This window comes from Sus scrofa, chromosome 15, assembly GCF_000003025.6.
Source record: "Sus scrofa isolate TJ Tabasco breed Duroc chromosome 15, Sscrofa11.1, whole genome shotgun sequence".
In the NCBI taxonomy this organism is placed as follows: Eukaryota; Metazoa; Chordata; class Mammalia; order Artiodactyla; family Suidae; genus Sus; species Sus scrofa.
The window spans coordinates 123495375-123515645 of record NC_010457.5 but is presented as its reverse complement, the minus strand read 5'-3'; the positions used below and the strand labels follow the sequence as shown (position 1 = coordinate 123515645).

At 41.5% G+C, this 20271-nt stretch overlaps 1 protein-coding gene across 4 annotated transcripts in view; it reads left to right on the top strand.

The window, feature by feature from the left end:
* EPHA4 (EPH receptor A4) overlaps nucleotides 13774-20271 on the top strand; it is a 151006-nt gene continuing 144508 nt past the window's right edge. Inside the window, exons 1-2 of one of the 4 annotated variants that reach the window (XR_002338990.1) lie at nucleotides 13774-13977; nucleotides 17132-17199. Coding sequence is in view for 2 of the 4 variants with exons in the window: in NM_001134967.1 (NP_001128439.1) it covers nucleotides 13887-13977; nucleotides 17132-17199 (159 nt within the window). In the remaining 2 variants the exon portion in view is untranslated. 4 annotated transcript variants of the gene reach the window in all.

Genomic DNA, 20271 nt, shown 5'->3' with positions numbered 1-20271 from the left:
TATAATTGGATGAATCTTGAAAGGTACTGTAAGCTATGAGTGTAGTGTTCTGCATTTATAAATGTTACATCCACACTTCGATTATACCTACTCATCTAATGAGAAGGCAAACTGTGAAAGAGTAATTTGACTAATTCAGTCAAAATTATCATATCAATCATTTGGATATTTCAGAAGAAAGTTTTAAGTGCCTGAATTATGGAAATAATTACTTCATTTCTCCACTGCCTTTACTCTGTGCATATGAAGGGATAATCTGATAGACTGTTTTATTTTTTCTTTTTAGAAAAAGACAGCATTTAAAATTGGGAACCACCCAATATAATCTCCTAAAACCTTTCACAATTTTGCATCTGGCTTCTTTTGATAAATATTATCTTCTCATTTTTATAGCAATTTTTCCAACACAAAGAGCATCTTTTTCTAAAAGTTACTTGTCAGTATAATGCAAATTAAAAATTGAAGCATAATATTATAGATTATTTCCTTACAGTATTGCAAAAACAGCCTTGAATTGAATTGGAATATACTGGCTTACTTAACTCAGTTAAAATCAGTAAACATGAAAGAAACTAGATGCTGATGGTAATTTTATTCATGTCTCAGATTTACAATAACCTCAAATTATTTTGCTTGATTTGTTTTTCCACCAATAATTTAGTTTAATTTATCACTATACAAAATCTGAATAGGTTATCAAAGTATTGAAATATAAATTCTTTTAGGAAACCTGTCATTCTAAGATTGTCCTTATTTTTGCTCCCAATAAAAGATTTTGTTAAAACCTGCAAGAATATTTTCTAACCAAAAGATGGCAATAGATTGACTAATTAAAAATGCATCCATCTGTTAGTTTGCTTGTTGCTTCGCTATTTGAAAAATGCAGATCTAAGTGGGTTGTTTTATTTATGAAGACCCTCTAACTGTGAGAGTTATGAATTCATAAGCTTGCATTCATCAATGCAATAAAGGTTAACATTATAACAAAAGTTAAATATACAAAGCATTTCATATATTTCATTAATTGGTTTGAATTTTTAAACATGTAATTTTGGAAAATAGATCTTTTTCTATAAAATGAAAAATAGATTTTATCTGTTCTTCTTATAGAATTTTTACAGAAATTAAGAGGATTTACATACAAAAACATCAAGTTGCATATGACCTATCCAATGTTTGCTTTATGAATAGTAGGTAATGACTTTGAAGTGATTGAATATGAAGCTTTATTCCTCCTCAAGGAAGAAAGTGTGAAAATTGGTAGAACTAGGATTATATTATTTTAGCATTGAAAGGAACTATCAAGATGATGTTGATTGAAAACTGAGGCTTAAAGAGATATTTTCTTGTCCAATATCAAACTATCCAGAATCTCAAATCCTAACTTTCTTAACATGGCATTTCTTTCACTATTTAACACATTTTTGTAGTACGCTGAGTTAAATGGTTGGATGTCTAGGCTTTGCTTTGTTAAATTATAAATAGAATCTACAGTCCATTCATTATGATTTTGTCATCTGTGTTTGGGAGAGAGATGTTTTGACAGATATCTTTACTTCCATGTAAATTTCAGGTACATTAAAGAAGCCATGACTTACCCTTTGTGATAGTCAAGCAACGAAGCTGCATGTGTGTGTGAAGCTCAATGCATAAAACATCAAAATTTATCTCTGAGAGAGATGATGCAGAGAAGAAGGCAATTCCCCATGGACTAACTGTGGGTCTACCTCTGATTTTAAGACTAATGACAAAGGTTTAGAAACAGTAGATTTTGGTGGAAAAATACTTGCAAGCTTCTTTAAAAACTTCCTTCAGCCAATTATAGTAAGTAAAAAAATATATGGTCCATTTAAAAAAAATACTGCAGTTATCCAGCACCTCACCAAATTCAGGTACAATAACATTAACAGCAAACAATTATTTAGTACCAGCACTCTTTTTAAGGCTGAATATAAACTATCTCACTGAATTCCCATAACATTCCTGAAGGGGGCACTGTTTATTATTAGCCCCATTTTATGATGAAGAAACTTAAGATCTCACTAAGGCATGCATTTCCTTCCTAGAATGTGATAAGTGTAAAGAGAGTTACCATGTGTGAGATGAAGAACAGAAAACATGAGAGCTGAGGTGAGGTTGAATACTGAATGAACAGGTAGGGTCTTTTAACTAAGTGACTCCACCTCCTGCTTTAGCCATGAAACGGATGGTTTGAATTTGAGTTTCAGTGAAGGTACAAATCACATGACACAGGCTATCAAGGTTACTCTCAAATGGTCAAACCCTTCATCATTAAATCTTTCTTTAAGCCTAATACGTCCCATCCATGAAAAAATGGATTTTTATACAATGTTTAATTCTGACAGTATTTTTTAAAGGTCAGACAATTCTAGATTTTCTTTGATTCCTGACAAAAAGCGAGAACAGGGGGAAAAAAGTCAAAGTATTAATTTCTTTAAACTTCAATTTAGTCACCAACTGGAATCTTCTAAACCATCTAACGTTTAAGCACACTTGCTAACAAATAGCTAAGTTATTTGGGTCTGTTTTGGGTTTTATTCCTCTCTGTGTTGGGAACCATCAAATCATCAGCCAGAAAAAGAAGCCAATACCAATGGCTTTTGTGGACAGGCTTCAAGCTCCTGAAATGAAAAGTGGACTGCGGAGACAATGGAGAATGTAATTAGATACTCGGTTTACCAAAGTGGGCACATTTGTCCGATATGGTGTCATCCAAGGCCCTTCATTTTGGTTTGGCAGCAAGCAAATAATTGCGTGAAAAAAAAAATTTGCATTCATTCCCCAAATGGCTATAATTAATGGGTCCCATAAGGAAAGTCAATGCAAATCCTATGTGATCATTAGAAAAGAAGTAAACGTCCTAAGGTTGGGGGAAAATTTCCATCATCATCTAGTTCAATGTATTGCATATATTAATTATGACCTGACTTATGGATGAATATGTGTATATAGGAAAATCTCCCTCCTTGCACAATATGACTACCCACTGACATTCATTTTTTATAATTATTATTTCCCAAATTTAATACCCTGAACATAAATGGAAAAATGTATGTTTTCCATGGTGAAGAAAAAAATTAAGGAGAAATTCAATAATATGGACTTGAAAATCAATAACTTATTTTGAAGTTTCACGAGGCAGTTTTATACAGATGCCAATTTTTAAGGAGTTTGTTTTTTCTTTAACAATCAACCAACCTTCCCCCCTCTCCCCTATATAAATTGCTTTTATTCTGAGTTAGAAGGCAAGATGGGATGACTCAAAAGCATACTCTTTAGAGATAATGAACCTCAGTGGCTTGCCAAGAGTATTTCTGCATTTGTGTGAGTTTGTGCCTATGTGTGTGCATATGTGTGTGTGATATTTGTACAGATAATCTCCAAGTACACTTTGTATTAAAATACACCAAACCAACCCAAACTGAATTCTAAAGACCAATATTATTCTTGGCATTATCTTACTAAGAAGACAATTCACTAAAAGCCTCTTTCTATCCACAACTAAGTGTAATTTATTGGGGGTTTGCAAGAGCTTTAAAATATTAATTCCCAGTACTACTTCATTTGTTCTCACCAATTTCATCAGCTTGAAAATTAATCAACTGTCAAAAAAGTTGAACTCTAAGTGATATTAGATTTAAATTATGCATGTGTATTTTACCAGAACATAAAAAGCAAAACATATTACAGAATTATAAATAGGTAAATTATCTTTGAAGAAGAATCTCTAAGAACTGAGAATAATCAATAACATGGCTTTAATTTGAAAAGTTAAAGGCTCGCCTCTCTTTGCAACTCTTAGATACATGCATGTGTATAATTTTCCAGAATACTTCACATTTAAATTTGTTCTATTTTTTTATACTAAGTACCAAAAGAAGCATGTTTTTGAATTAGCTGTGTTTGGAAAAAAAGAATCACAAAAATTATTTTCTTGGTAATTATTAGCTTTGCATTCAACAGGTTTAAGGCATTGGTGAATCAAACATTTGCTGAACATTCCCCATGGATTTGCCAGCCATCTGTGTTAACATCCCAAATAAGCTCCAGGGTTATAAACTTATTTGCTCAGGTTTATTGGTTACACTTTTGCCCCTGAAAAACTACTGCTTGCCTTTTGCCTGGTGGACAAGAAACTCAATTGTAGCAAGTGACAGTGCTCCCAGACCCACAGCAAAACAGATAATTGATATGGGATGATAAACTCTAATATTCAAATGTATGTCTTCTATGCATTTTACTTTTATACATTATCTCCAAGAAAACAAAAAAAAATGAAAATAGAAATATAATAAAAGTAAAACTTGAGTTTTATAGCTAATGCAAAAATAAATACACGACCATGTTATAATGCATTAAATATGTTAGGTGACATGTACCTTAATTGAAACAGAGACAAATATATTTCATTTCCTTGATGGGGTGAAAAGTAATGTTTGTTTTTAGAGAATATTCGGGCTCCTAGTGATTTTTAGTGCAAACTAGGAACATTTTGTTTAAAGATCCTGCAACTTTAGCTGATCAGGAAATACGATGTTAAATTGTAGAGACTCTTATAATCAGAATGCAGATGGCACCAAATAAAAACAAAGTAATTAAAATAGGGTTTACATCTTAATCCAGGCTCTCCTTCTAGAGATAGGAATTTTAATTTGTGCTAATGACCTATCAGATTTTTCAGGGAGGTAATCTACCATACAAATAGAAATATCTCAGTGGTAGGGCTTCATATTATAGGATGCAACCTCTTTGTGGTATTAAGACATTATACAGGATGCAATTCCTGCAAAGTCATAAGCAGAATATTCCTCCAGCTTCTCTCCATTTAGCAAAAACAAATGTTCCCAAGTAATCTTATGAAGCAATGATGGTACTTACAGGTCAGCTAAGAATCAATCCATCCGAGAAAGGGGAAGCTAGCCACTCTGGTCACTCTTACCAGGAGAGAAATTAGGACTATTCTTGGGCACCAACCCCTGATAAAACTCAGCAAAGGAGCCTTATTCTTTGCATCCACAAGCCTTGGAATGCTTGCCTTCCCAGGGTGATTTTTACATCGCATTGGTGCTGAGCTACAGCTGTGGGAGTTTGATGTACCTTTGCATTTTTGCTATTTAAGAAAGCAGTTTCTCAAGGGCTGTGGACCAAATCTTCCCTCTGGTAGTCTCTCATTCCCAGCTTTTGAAGAAGAATTGGTTATGTGCTTCCTCCCTCCCTCCCCCTCCCCGAACACACACACACACACACACACACACACACACACACACACACACACATGCGCACGCCTTTTCTATCTAAATGTAGTGCTGCTGGGCCTCAGGAGGCCTTGGCACACAAAGCTTCCATCCAAAGCTGTCACTTGACTGACAGCAAAAAGGTTGCAGGGAGATGGACAGCTGTGTGTAGGTGGACACGGAAAAAACAGAGAGCTAGGCACATTCAATCCGAACACAGCATGAGGGAGGTTCTCAATCATAGACCTTTCCAGACTTAGCAGCTATGAGAAGCTTTAAAGCCAGCGAGGCTTATTTTTAATCAATTTCAGGTTTTAAAACAAGTACCCAATTTTATAAATAGATGGCTATCTAGAACACATAAATATATATTGTAAAGTGGCACAAGAACTGTATTGCTAAAGGAAACTATAAATGGTAAGACTCGAAGCATTGAGAATTTACCTCCTTGCCATTGCAGTTCAACCTGGGCAGTGATTTCTGCCTTGTAAATTGAGTGCTCAGAGTAGCTGGACCAGGGTGGCCTGCTAAATACAACGAAGCATTTATCAAAGTATTTTCAATGATAACAATCTCATTGAAAACTATAAAAGTTTCAGATGAGAACATAATGAGACTCATGGAGGAAATGGGGCCCAACTTTACTGAGCTGCAGTAAACTGACCATTTAATGGAATAGACTTGATTAATTTCCTGTTGTTGATCAATTACCTCTGGTAGGTGTCTAGTGTAATATAAATAGGAAGGTTGAAGCTGCTGCCACGGGACCTTACTCTTAAAGTTAATGTATGTTGAGATCCCTCTCATAATCACCTGTGGATGTCTTGGTTCAAGTTTATGTTTAATTCAGAGCTTCAAGAAATAGAGATTTAAAAGTGAGGCCATATAGATTTACCCACACGTTAATCCTAAAGGTCAGAGTGGAGTATCAAGTCTCAGGAGATACATCCTATAATATTTACCATGTATAAATATTCTGTATATGCTTGTGATGGAGCATGATAATGTGAGAAAAAGAACGTATATATGTATGTGTGACTGGGTCACTTTGCTGTATAGTAGAAAATTAGCAGATCACTGTAAACCAGCTATAATGGAAAAAATAAAAATCATTCAAAAAAATATTCTATATAGAAGAAAGATTTACCCCAAACTGGGAAGACTCAGTCTTTAATCCAGCTAGAGACTAAAGGGTGTTCATCTTAAATGGCTATTTTTCATAGAGTCACACATCTAAATAATAAATGGCATGGGAATAGCATTCTCTGTGTTTTAATGCCTAAATTTTAACTCCTTCTCTCATTGACCCACTCACAGAAAACCTGGGGTGGGTACACGTGGAATTGAATACGAAGAAAAACAAATGGTCCAATTGATATACTTGAAATGTCAGTTTGAGTCAAATGATCCGTTACTAACTGAATTTCTTTTCACTCCCGACTTCAAATAACTTATTGTTAGCCTGAATTTGAGCCAGTTTATTTGTGTAGATATAGTCATGATCTAAGAAAAGTAATTCCACAATGTAACTAAGTGGAGGAGAGCTGCTTAGTACAAAGTCGTACGACGTAGGTTTGTGCGTAGGCTCCTGAGGTAGCATTTATTTTATATGAATTTTTCATTGTTTTTAAGATGTTTTATGTCCCAATAATGCCAGTTCTAACCAAACCATGTGTATGAATCTCACTTTCATATTTCCTTATACAGGAAATTTATTTACCTCCAAACGATTTTATAAAGTATTGCTGATTTACATTGGGATTCGAGTAGTGTGTAATTTGGGGGGAGGGGGGATTCTTTTCTATGTTCCTTGGAATTTTGACTGATTTTCCTCTTTGGTCCTTTTGAATAAATAGTCAAGAGGCATCATCTTTTGCAGAGAAAAGGCTTTCCCTTTTTCTTAATTAGTATGTGTGATTAGGTTAAAGAAATAAAATATAAATACAATTTCAAAAGCAGTATTTCCTCTATCAATGTGCTTATAATAGTCCATGAATTAAATAAGCATTTTAAGAGTTTATATGGCACTGTTGTTAGATGAAGAAAAATGCACCACCTGAGCATCGAGAATTATGCTTTATTTGGGGCCTTACAAAGGACTACAGGCCGGGAAAGCAGCCACTCAGAGAGCTCTGAGGAACTGTTCCAAAGGGGTAAAGGCAGAGTCAGGATATATAGCAGTTTTGCAGAAAAACAAAACAATAGAAAACAAGAAAACATGCAGTTGGACATCCAAAGATTACCGCGAAACGTAAAAAAACGGACATCTCATGTTCATCATTTTAGTGCTTTTCTATGTATGAGCAGGTGCACGATTCCAGGCATGTTGAAGTTGTTTTTTCGATATGCATCTCAAGTCTCTAGGGCCAGTATCCAGCCCAGAATGCTTCCTGTTTTTCTCCATCCTGAATTCCCCTCAGGGTGCACCTTCGGGGGCTATACGTGGCCGATGCCTTGATGGCGCTCGACATGCACTGTTTACTGACCTGGAGAGCAACAATTTTTTTGTCCACTGTGCATTATCTGTCATTGCAGACATTTTTAGAATATTCAGCAGTCTTTTGAAATTACCAAAAAAAAAAAAAACTATTTGGAATGTAAACACTCTGTAAATGCTTTAGACTATGATGGGGAGAGAAACGTTAGGTTTCCACACGTACATTCTTATTATGAACTAAATCATATGTTCTGTTCATGATCATATTATTTTTCTTGCTTACAGCATTTCATTGCCATCACATATGGTTTCTCAGGAAAAAAAGAAAAAAAAAAAAAGAGTGACTATTGCCATACTTCTAGAACTTGGTTCTCTAACCATTTAATTATTTCTCTTTTAAAATGGCTAAAAAAAAAATCGTACCAGTTTGTTATTCACATATATATTATTATTAGTTTTTCATCATAAAACAACTATAATTCCAAAAGTTCTTTTAACAGTCCTAAATCAGATAGCAACTGAAGAGTATTTAGTGGCTGTAACTTGCAGCTTTACACTGGCATTTTGAGTTAGAATGAATGAACAGGAATTGCACCAAAATGTTCCAAGTAAAAAGCATTTTACATTTCGGGGGAGGAGCATGGATTTCAAGCCCGAAAAATAAAATAGTACTGAAGTTTGACTCATGTTCCCAGTGCAGCCCCAAAGAGATGCGAACGAGTGCCTCTGAATCTTTCTGAAGGAAGGTCATTGCCTCTGTGAAATGTTTAGTTCTGGGCATCTGGAGTTGCCGTAAGACTGAATTGGGCGTCTTCCTCTGTCTTTACCTCCCTCTCCAAAGCTCCCAGAAGAATGAAGTTTTCTTGGTGATTTCCGTTGGACTTTCCCCACCCCCATATGGTAGGTGTCGTGCCTGGTCAGGGCTGAAAAAAACTCTTGCACGTCTTAAATATGTGGTCTTCGGCAAATAGTAGGTACTTGAGGGAAGTTCGTTAGAGCTGAACTAAAATTCAGGCGCAGCATCAGAGTTCAGAGTTTCAAAAAAGTCTTGGCCCCTTGGGGTCCCCATCTTTTCTTTCTTGTCCCTCCCCAAGTAATTCCCAGTGATCCTGAAGTACTGTGTCTCGGTACTTCTGACTGGTCAAGACCTGAGCTTTGTAGTCATCTTTCCTATTCAGTGGTAAAGGGCTAACAATGGTCTTGCTTTTTATTTTCATAAGAGATAGCATCAAAGTCTTGACATCAAAGGATGGAATCTCCAACAAAGTTTCCTGGGAGCTTTAGTAAGCTGGCCAACTGTAGTTTCAGGTGGTAGTGAATGTTGGGTCCTTTTTCCAACAAAAATGGATATTTCATTAGAGTTTTGGTTATTCATCATCACCATTATCTCGCCTTGGTGGTGGGATTTTTGGTTCCTCACACCTTGTTTCACTTCACTATTTTTCTTTTTCTTTTTCGTCTTTTGTCTTTTTAGGGTCCCACCTGTGGCATATGGAGGTTCCCAGTCTAGGGGTCTAACTGGAGCTATAGCTGCCCGCCTACACCACAGCCACAGCAACGCAGGATCTGAGCTGCGTCTGCGACCTACAACACAGCTCATGGCAAAGCCAGATCCTTAACCCACCAAGCGAGGCCAAGGATTAAACCCGCAACCTCATGTCCTCAGTCGGATTCATTCCTGCTGTGTCATGATGGGAACGCCTACTTCATTATTTTTCAAACTATTGTATTTGAAAACAGTTAGTCCCTAGGTTCAAATCCCTTTGAATCCTGTAGAGATGTAAGAATTAAGTGTGAGCTATCCTAAGTCAACAATGAAAGGAGGGAAGCATTTAAAAATGCTTCCCCTTCCTTTCTCCATGAGTTCATGAAATAAATCATTCTCCTCTCATGAAGAGCAAAAAGGTAAATCACAGTGCTTGGGCAGGTTCAAGCTGAACAATTAGCCATTTAACAATAATAGCCATTATCCATGAAACATTGTTTGAGAGTAATTATAGCTACTGACTATGTGACAGATACTATACTGTGTACACCACAAAATTTATTCATTTAGAAGAATCACAGAACTATCTACAATTCACAGACAAGAAAATCATATCTCAGAGAGGTTAAGTCATTTACCCAAAGACACAGAGCTAGTAAAAGAAATGCTAGAATTTTAACTAAGGATGTCAGTTTTGAAAACCCTGGTTCTGACAATGACAAGGAGTCACTGGAGCCCTGTTAGAGGCTCCGTTATTGATAAAGAGACAGAGAGCCAAGAATCCTAGTCCAGCCACACTAGCTAGAAAATCTGGCAGAGTATCTAGTACAAAGCAGAGTGGATTTGCGTTCCAGTTCTAACTTTTCTCTAGTCTTCCTGTACTCTATTGCTGCTTATTTGTCCACCAGTCAAAGGTTCTTTCCTTATTTCTTTGGTGAAGTTGGCCCTCCACTTAGAGGCAGAAACTCTACCACTTGGTGTTATTTTTAAATGTCGGGATCAATAAGAGATACTTTTGAAATTCAATGTTATTTCAATTAAGCATTTAAAATGCAGGTCAGGCACTGCACAAAGAGGAAAAATTATATCAAAAACTTCAAATTATTGATTTACTATTTTTATTAAGCTTATAAGCATATATATTTTGACATGTCTCATTGGATTCAAAATACTCTCAAATTCTTACAGCAGTTAGGAGGCTAGTTTTACTCGAGGATATTAAAACTAGGTGATTTTAGGTACTTTTTATGTGACATTCTATTGCATGCTTCTGACTCCAGTGAAAGATGGATTTGTTATAAATAACTCTCTGGGTCCAAGGTGAAAATTCCAAGGTGTTTCCAATAAAGACAGAGATATGCCTTGACGGTGGACCAGGACCACTATGATTTTTTCTTTATTTTTGCCCCCCCCCCTTTTTTAATGGCTGCACCTGAAGCATATGGAAGTTCCTGGGCTAGGGATCGAATTGGAGCTGCAGCTGAGGCCTAGGTCACAGCCACATTCACAGATCCAAGCCACATGTGTGACCTACACCACAGCTTGCAGCAATGCTGGATCTTCAACCCACTGCGTAAGTCCAGGGATTGAACCTGCATCCTCACAGAGAGGATGTCGAGTCCTCTACTCCCTGAGCCACAACAGGAACTCCCTCATGTTTGCCCTACGTTGCAGAGGGAATCATGTCTGTTAGATTAGATGGCTTTTCCTCCAGGTTGCATAATGTATGGAGGAATTTTGAGTGGCTCATTTCTGTCTTAAAAAAAATTGTTACTGTAATTTTTATTATGGAAAACACTGAACACACATAAGCATAGAAAGAAGAGTGTAATCAAGCCACATGAGTCCCTTTATTCAGCATGAAAAAATACCAACATTTTCCCATCCTGTCTCATCTATTTATTCCCCTATTCTTGTTCTCTCTTTTCCCTTTTTAATTGGAATATTTCTAGAGAAATCTAAGCAGTCCTATTCTTTTATCCTAAATACTTCAGCATTTAGCACTTCATTTCTGATCTTCAGCTCAGAAATGCTTTAAAGAGGAAGTTATAGTTCAGTTTTTCCCAGATTACTTGGCTGGTTTGGGGCCTTAAAAGGAAAATGGGAGGAAAAGGGGGGGACGGGGACGACACTGAGTGTCCCCTAGCAAATGAAGCCTTGCTTTCAGGCAGCCGTGGCTGGGAAGATTTTAATATTCTGTGTGCATATGGGGGAGGGGATGGTTCATGTTTTAGAAATTTTACTGTTTTTTTAAGGAGGCAGGCAGACAATTTCCCATTTTAACCACCCATACATGCAAAACTCAAATCTTGAAGAGAGGCAACCAGCGACTATTTTTTAAAAACGGTTTAGAAAGAATTCAGATTGCTCTTTTTCTCTGCTGAGTCTGTATACAGAAAGACAGGGACCAATATTCATCTTCTTTTCCTGTAAAACTCTAGGAGACACATGAAAGTACCTAGAAATGCATTCCTTAAAAGGATTTTGTGCAGTTATTGTAAATAATTTATGCACACACGTACGTATGTATATATCCCCCATGTGCATCCCCAACCACCACCCCGTTTTTGCTTGTGTAAAATCAGGAGCTGCAATAGCTGAAACCCACTTCTTCAAACTGACATTTCAGCAGGTCTTTCACTGAGAAGCCATAATGTCTGGAGCCGCAGGAGCTGTCCCTCTAGGCCACCGACTCACAGGCTAATGCCCAACGCCTTGCAAACGTGCTCCAGTAAAAGTTGCCCATCTCGTTAGCCTGGGTCTGAGTTTGCACGAGTGGAGGAGACGCGATGTTCTACGGAGGCCAGTGACTAGAAACTGGCCGCGATCTGCTCTCTTCTCCACATCTCCCTACACCCCTCCGGCCCCTCCTACTTTATCTAGGTTTCGGGTTTGTTTGTTTTTTTTTTTTTTTTCCCCAGAGATAGCAGCTACTCAGGCAACCCCTGAGATGTTGACCAGGAGTTTCTCCTTGAAAGGCTTTCAGATTCCGTCTTCTGAATTCCAGCTGGCGAGAAGCCCGACAGGACTCCCCGTCCCTCTCGTCGGCTGCCCGCCAATACTCCGCAGGGGTGGCCTGGGTGCCCAGGACAAGGGCGGGTGGATGGAAAAGATACCGCACGGACACACCTCCTCCCCGCGCTGGCTGCTTGTTGGGGTCTTTGTCCACTTGCCCCGCCGCGGGGGCCGCGCACTCCCCTTTATGGCCGGCAGGTGGCGCGGTTGGTTCACGATGAGCTGCTGCGGGAGCGGGAAAGGCGCTTCCACCTCCCCGCCGTCGCGCTCCCGCTGGGACCCAGTCTCCGGAGGAAAACCCGGCCCTAACCCTTAGGGAGTCAGAGGAGGGTTGGTTTGAGAGAGGGAAGGAGAGAGGCCTCTTCAGGAATCGGGCACCTCCAGTCGTCCGCAGAATTCACCAAGTCGCGTAGGGGGCCGGTCCCCCGCCCGCCTGCGGCGTTGCGGTCTCGGCAGCGCTCAGTTGGCTGCGTCCGCGGTCGGGGCATCAGGGGACACCCCAGGGCTCCGTGCTGCCTGCGCCCCCAGGAGGTCCACAGTGACACCCGCGGCACCGCAGTGAGCGCAGCTGCGCGGATTTCTGCGGGTCCCTTGGCCCACCACCGCCTTCGGGGGCTGCAAGAGCTGTGCAGACCAGCGCAGGGGAGCAACGGGAGCGCTGAGCTGCAGCAACCACTCCGGGCAGCTCCCGGGCTCCCGTGTGCCTTGTGCTCTCCGCTTTTGCCTTCTGTGCCGGGACTTGCTAGTCAGGGACTCCCCTCGGGAAACACACAGTTGGTTCTCCGCAGTCAAGGTCATCTCGGAGTTTCCTGCCAGGTTTGGGGGAGTACTATCCCGGGGCCGGAGATGCGGCCAGAGGGGGCTTCTCCGTTGCTATAAAGTCTTTCGTTCAGTCTCTGGAGACCGTGATAGAATCCTGCTTCTGGATGAGCGCCGCTCTCGACCGACGTTAGGGACTGATTAGGTCCCCGCTCTCCAGGCAGCTGGGAGCTTGGGAAAAGGAGTTATCAAGCCACAAATCTCCCCCCTCCCCAAGAGCATTTCACACCGAGATGCACCACAAAGGCACAAAAAGGGGCCAGGTAGCAGAGGGTGGCCGTCGCCGTGCGCAGGAGTGAAGGCGCAGCCCCAGTCGGGACGTGCGGGACGCCAACGCTTCGACCCTCAGAAAAGAGCAATAGCAAAGAGGCAGGTCAACTTTAAACTTTTTTTTTTTTTTTTAAATGGCTATGAAAGAGCCTTTTCCTCCATCTCAAATCGCCCGTGGGGGATGTGGGGGCTCCCACCATTCCTCGGACTGTCCTCAACCAATTCAGAATCTTTCGAAGCTCCTTCTGTCGCCCAGGAGCTGGACCCCCAGGTGCTGGACCCCAGGTGCAGTCTGGAAACCCAGTCGTCTACCTCCGGCGGGGGCGGGATACAGCACAGACCTCCCCCCGCAACCCCAACCCCGGGGAGACCTAGCGCCCTGCGGAGCCCGGAGGGGCGGTACGTCGGGGGCGGCTCTGCCTGGTGGGGGCGGGGCCAAACCGCCCCCTCTGCTCTACCATTGGCCGAGGTCCCGGGACTGGCGGGTGCGCGTCACCGGCCGGGCCCACCCCCTTGGCAATGTCTTCAGCCTGCTGCACTCCTAACTTAAGCATTTATTCCACTGGGATAGAAGCGGCAGGAGCAACGTTGGCACCGGCGAACCATGGCTGGGATTTTCTATTTCGTCCTCTTTTCGTTTCTCTTTGGGATTTGCGACGCTGTCACCGGTTCCAGGGTATATCCCGCAAATGAAGGTAAGAGTGGGGCGGCCTTTCTGCCGTCTGGGACAGAGAGGCAACGATCGGCGGACGAGGGGTCCTCGGGAACTCGAGGCCGGCGGGTGTAGGGGATCCCCGTGCAAGCGGTGCACCCTGACTCCGGAGAATGGGGCCCGGGCGAGGGGATCCCCGAAGGAGAGGCGGGGAGCGGCCGGGCAGCCTGCCTCGGGGAGGTGACCCGTTCTTGCGGCGGGGTTGCCCAAGTTTGTAACGAAAGGACAAAGTTTATCAGCATCCACCGACGAAGGCAGCCTGAGGCACCCTATGGGGATACCCGGGAGCCAACACCAAAATAAAAATAAATAAATAAATTCTGTGGACCTGTTCCTACCGTCACTTTCCCACTCGACACTGGCTGAGTGAGAACGGAAGCCTGGACCTACTTGAGGATATCGTGCTGCTCTCTTGGGTTCTTGCGAAAGCCTTGCGAGCTCCGGTTTCTGCAAAGTTTCCCGAGCCCTGCGCTTCCCAGGACCCGGCTGCCCGGCCTCCGCCGCGCAGCGGTCGTGGCGCAGCTCACCGGTCGCCGGTGACCTGATTTCTAACACCCGGCGTCAGACACCTTTCTCCCCTCAGGGCCCCGCGCCCTGGGGGTGCGATCGCTGGCCTAGTGAGTCCCAAGCGCCTCACCTCAGGCCACCCCGAAGACCTGGGGAACCTGCCGGCAAGTTGAATATACTAGAGGTTTAGCTTTTTGCCCCCTGAACTGTACACCAGGTTAGTTTGGAGGGACCGTGAGGGACCGACTGGATCCATGTCGGTGATCAGTTTTCTGCGAGTCTGTTTGGACGTGCTGAAAAGGCAGTGTGTGTGTGTCTGTGTCGGGGATGTGGGGGGTGATCATTTAGTTTCTGATGATCTCAGAGAAAGGCGAGTTGCGTGTGCGTGTGTGTGTATGAGCGCAAGCGCAAATGCGTGTATGTGGGTGCGCGGGTGCCCGCGTGTAAGCAAGCAATTGTGTGCCTGGGCGCGAGTGTCCTAATTGTGTGCGCGTGTGTTCCGGCGAATGCTCGCGCTCGAGCCTGCGTGCATCAGTCTCGCCGTCTCCTTCACCTCCCCACCCTCTCCCATCCATCCATCCATCCATTCATACGTCCGTCTCTCCAAGATCCGTCCATCCATTCCCGTGCAATCTATCATTTTCCCTGCTCCGAAGGAGGGAGCCAAAAACCAACTTAGCCTTAGCTGGGCAGCCGGTACCCAGAGTTCGCCAGTCAGAGGCTCTCAGAGATTCACACACCTGCCGGCAGACACAGCTCCGGAGGAAAGGGGCGCTCCCTCGCTCTGCCCATCTCTCTCCTTCCGACGTGGCTCCTAGTGCAATCTCGGCCGCTGCAGCCCCTAGGTCCCCAGGGTCATTCCTCTGATCCGAGTCGTGGATCCTTCTTTCTCCTGACTACTTTGCACACTTGTTAGGACGTCCCTCAGGACCTCTGCACCAAACGCAAAGGAGATTTTTCTTTCTTTTCTTTTTTTCCCTTTTTTTCCCCTTGCTTTTTTCGTTTAGAAGCAAAACTTGGGAGCCCCAGACAAAAAAAGTGATGATGGAGCTATAGGCTGGTGTAGAAATGGGGGGGGGGGGTGTCACCCCCCTCCGATCCCGCCTCCTCCTTAAAAATTAATTCATTTTGTTGCTTTTTATTCTCATCACGTTTTCTTTTCTCCCTCTTACCCTCCCTTTCTACTCCCTCCCTTTTTTTGTAAATTGGGTCTTATTGTTCCCTTTGTGTCCCTAATCCACCTTACATAAATCCAAATGGATGTAGCGGGCTTTTCTCTAGGGACCGAGAAGAGGGAATGAGGAGGGGGCGCCACTCCGGGCGGGAGCGACCCAGGGAAGGCTCTACATTTTAAAATAATTAACAGACTCTAGGAATTCAGGCTTCCCGGGGAAAACCAGGAGAGATAGGCTCGTTTTAACTCCTTTGACTTTGGGGCGAAATGAGAGGGGAGGTGGGTAGAATTCAGGGACCTGGGAGGGGCAGGATTGAGAGTTGGGGTTCACGAGCGCAAGGAGGGCGGCTCCCCATGCCCACCCCTCCCCCCAGCCTGAAGAGCCAGCCTCAGATCAGATTAATAACCCAGTGGTTCCTTTGAGATGGGCCTTTCGACCCCCAGGCCTGCAGATCTTGGTGGGAAAGAGAATATAGAGAGGGTTGAAATTCATTGTCCTTTTCAACGTTCTCGGTGCCTAGGACCCTTCCAGCTTGGGCTTGGGCGGCCTACCACCGTTATGTGGCCGCCCTCCCGGCCCCCCCAAGCTTGAACACACACTCTTAGGTGTAGCTCAGGCACACTAAATCTATTAGGCAGTCCTCCCTACCTAAAAATTTAAACCGGTGACTTCCTCTTGGGCGAAGGCGTCTCCGATTGTCCGCGAAAAGACCTGGGAAAGAGAATACTTCTGTGTATTTGCATTCTAATTCCACAAGCCTGCCATTCTCTTCTTCCCACCCCCACACCCCCCGCCTTTTGAAACTTTGATATTTAAAAAAGTAGCGGATACCACATCCAGGGCCTATTTATTTGGTGGTGGCGAGGGAAAAAAAATGATAGGGGAGCGCCTTTTCCTGACCTTTTGAGTTCTCTCTGATAGAATTCACTTGTGGCTGGGTCACCATGATGGTGAGTTCTGCCGTCATCTGAAACTTGCAAAAACAAATAACTCGGGTAGATACCAGACAGAGATGAATGCAGATTTTGCTCTGGAGTGTAACTGCCGGACATAGATGTATTTATTTTTTGAATTGTACTTGAGATTCTCTATTCATCCTTTTTAGAAAATGAATCAACTGAGGCCTGGGCTGGAATTTTAAATGCTAAGCAAGTTAAATAAATAAGAACCTGCAGATTTAAAGAGGGGAGAAGATCAAGTGAGTAATGATTATTTACATAAGTGAGACCAAGTTTAAGTTTTGATCAGAGTTGGATATGCACACCCCCGGCACATGTGGAAACGCTCAGGCAAATGGTTTTTTGTAGTTGCTTTTTGCAATTGGAAATTAATCACTTTTCTTTTCTTTTTCTTTTTTTTCTTTTCCTTTTCTTTTCTTTCTTTTTCTTTTTTTTTTTTTTTTTCTTTTTTCTTTCCTTTTTCTTTCTTTCTTTTTTTTTTTTTTTTTTTTTGCAGTTACCTTATTGGATTCCAGATCTGTTCAGGGAGAACTTGGGTGGATAGCAAGCCCTCTGGAAGGAGGGGTAAGTTCCGAGTTGCTCTCTGATCCACAGGGTAAAAAAGGAGTGATTAGCAACTTTCTGAGAGTCCTAATGGCTTGATTCTTGTTGATTGTGGTGAGGGGGTCAGATTTCCGCCATGGCCTATGAAGTGAATTACGCTTTGTTGGAGAAATCCTATACCCCCTTTGGATAGCTCTGTCATGGAAGAACTGGAATCCAAAAGGGCAGAAAGGGGTTTCAAAATTAGGAGATTGGTGGAGGCAGAGCCTTAGATGCCTATTTAAAACTAAAATACCGACAAGAAATATGATCCGGGGACTAAATTAGAATTTATGCCTATTACTGTGATGGCCATGAAGCCCTGACAGGGTTAATTTTAAAGCAATTGTTCTGTTTCCAGATGAGGAAAGTGAATAAATAAAGATACCAGGGAGAAAATATTTCTGATTGTACCAGGAGCAGGTTTAGTTCTGTGTGTGAGCAGCGGGGGGCTCCGTAACTTGCTATGACAGCCTCAAGTCAGCTGCTGTTCTCTTGAACACTGAAGAGAAAAGCATTATGAACATGTGCCAGGGGCAATATCTATGCAGGAAAAAAAAAAAACTTCAAGTTTGTGCAGTGCTGGTACTAAATGGACAAAGTTAAATTATTTTAATCTTGGATCTTTGAGGATGGGGAGGCTGGATTATAAAGTATGAGAGTGTGCATCACTCTTCATTTCTTCTCGAATTTGCTATCACTGCCTCCATCAGAAGATCCAAAGAATAGAATTAGGTCAGTGGCCACGTTCTCCTCCCTCCCCCTCACCACCCCCCCATAACAGTCAGAATGAATCAGCTTTGGAAATAAATCAATACAACATGTAACTGTGGCTTCTGCCAAATTGAAATAACTCTCAAATCCTTTAAAAATGAAGTACATCATCCTACCTTTACATACTCAATAATTTGTGACTGAGCCATTTGATTAAAAGCAATGGGGATGAAAGATGAGGAGTCTTTATCAGGCAAAAATTATAATACCAGTACCCAGTACGGTACTTCACACCTGGCTATTGAATACACAATAAAGAACTGAAAAAAAAAAAAGATTCATAGAGACTGTTACAGAAGATGGGTTTCAAAAATAAGACAAGGCAAGAAAGCAGTCCTGAAAATGGAGAATTTTAGGCTGTCTTTTCCCAAAGCAAGTCTTGTAATCCATTTGAAATAAAACGGAGATTGCCCTGCTTCCTGTTTCTCTGCCTGAACTTGACTGCAGCTGGTTGTATCCTTGCTGAAAAATTCTAGTCTGCCCTCAAAACCATTTTTTTTTTTTTAAAGGAGGGAGAGTGATTGACAGGTCTCTGGCAGTGTAGACAGGCTGTATTCACCGCTGATTGCAGGCAATTGCCCTCATCCTTTGAATGGGAAGAAAGGTACAGCTTTATCTTGTGAGAGTCAGACTCTTGTTAATCCTATACCCTGGAAAGGTCACTGATTCAAGGAGGCTTTCCCATGCTACACCAGGGGTAGTGCTCTCTAGGTTGAATGTATTCAAACTGCTAGCAACACTGAGGAAAGAAGGTATCATTACTTGCATTCAAAAGTTCAATGAGCCTGATTTTTCTTATTGACCTTTCCGGTTCAGCTTCAGGAGAGAGTAGGCTAATATAATTTTTTTGGACCTGACTTGTTACACTAAATATACATGTGACTTATTTCAAAGGAAACGTGTAACACACTTTCCAATACAGTTCATGGTCGATCTAGTTTCTGGAAAGCTTTTACTGCAATTTAATATGCTGCAGACATCTCCCACCCCCACTCCAGCTCCTGAGACCTGTTGAAAGAGCACCTGATCACTTTTTCTAGACGCAAAACTTCCAGTTGTCTTGATGTCCTTTAAAGGAAAATACTATGCAGAGCTGACTGTATACAACCCAGGACTTTTTGTGGGCAGATTGTGGACTTCTGAATATAGAATATACTTTTTTTCCTTTCCTTAAATACCATGTGAGTAATGTTTTAAGTATGAGGAAAGGAAAGAAGTGAAATTTTATTTGTGTATAATAGCATTAGTCATTCCAAAATAATATATATAGTAGTCATTGAGAATTATGTGTCAAATTGTAAAGTTTAATTAATTTCTAGTTTTTAATAAAGAAGACTTTTTTTTTTTTTCTTTCCGGGCTTAAAATGAAAGGATAAATTGCATATCTACCATGTAGGAAAGGATTGATTTTTAAAACTTCTTAAAAGCATATTTAGATCTTTTGATATTCTGGAATCTCTACTCACTGTTAGAACAGTTCACATCTTTCTTGGCTGGAAATTTAGGATTATCATTTTGAACAATAATGACATTTATTTGTTGGTTGTTGCTATTTTTAAAAAGAAAAAGAAAGCTTATTTGACAACACCACCAAGTTACAAATGAATTACAGTCAATGTTCTTTCATTTTTCCATCAGAACAACTAAGCAAAATATGAAAATAATGGAAAGTGATGGCTCCTGATGGCAACATTGTAGCAAAAACCTAATTTCTTGGCAGTGTTCATTTAAAGGAGTATATTGAGTTTCTGACACTGATTGTAAAATGCAAAACTAAGGGGAGATTTGTCATTGTTCTGGTGAACTGATCAATGTGTTTAGACAATTAAGTTCTGGCTGGAAAATTCAAATTAGACTTGAATTATCTGTGTGAACTCTGTGGTGATATCCCTATGTGCTTCCATTTACAACGATAAATGTGTTTTTCCATATTTCCTTTGTTCTGAGATGAGAAGCATACAGAGTAGGGTTTTTTTTTGAAGGTGGGGATATATTTTTAGATGTACATGAAATTCCCCAAAAAAGTAAATTACTGGTGATTTATAGCTTAGTGGATAAAAAGAAATTTTAATCACCACAGGGCACTTATCCCTTCCAGTTCCAACTTTCTAATGGTGGCAGTTGAAAGGGATACAGAATTTTATGCATTATGGCCCTTCACATAGTAACATTTCCATCCATTAATAGTTTTCCAATGCGCAGATGGGAAACCCGTTAAAAGATACATTATGATTCTATGTACTTCATTGGGTTGAATGGAGCTTTAAGTGGAGCTATTAT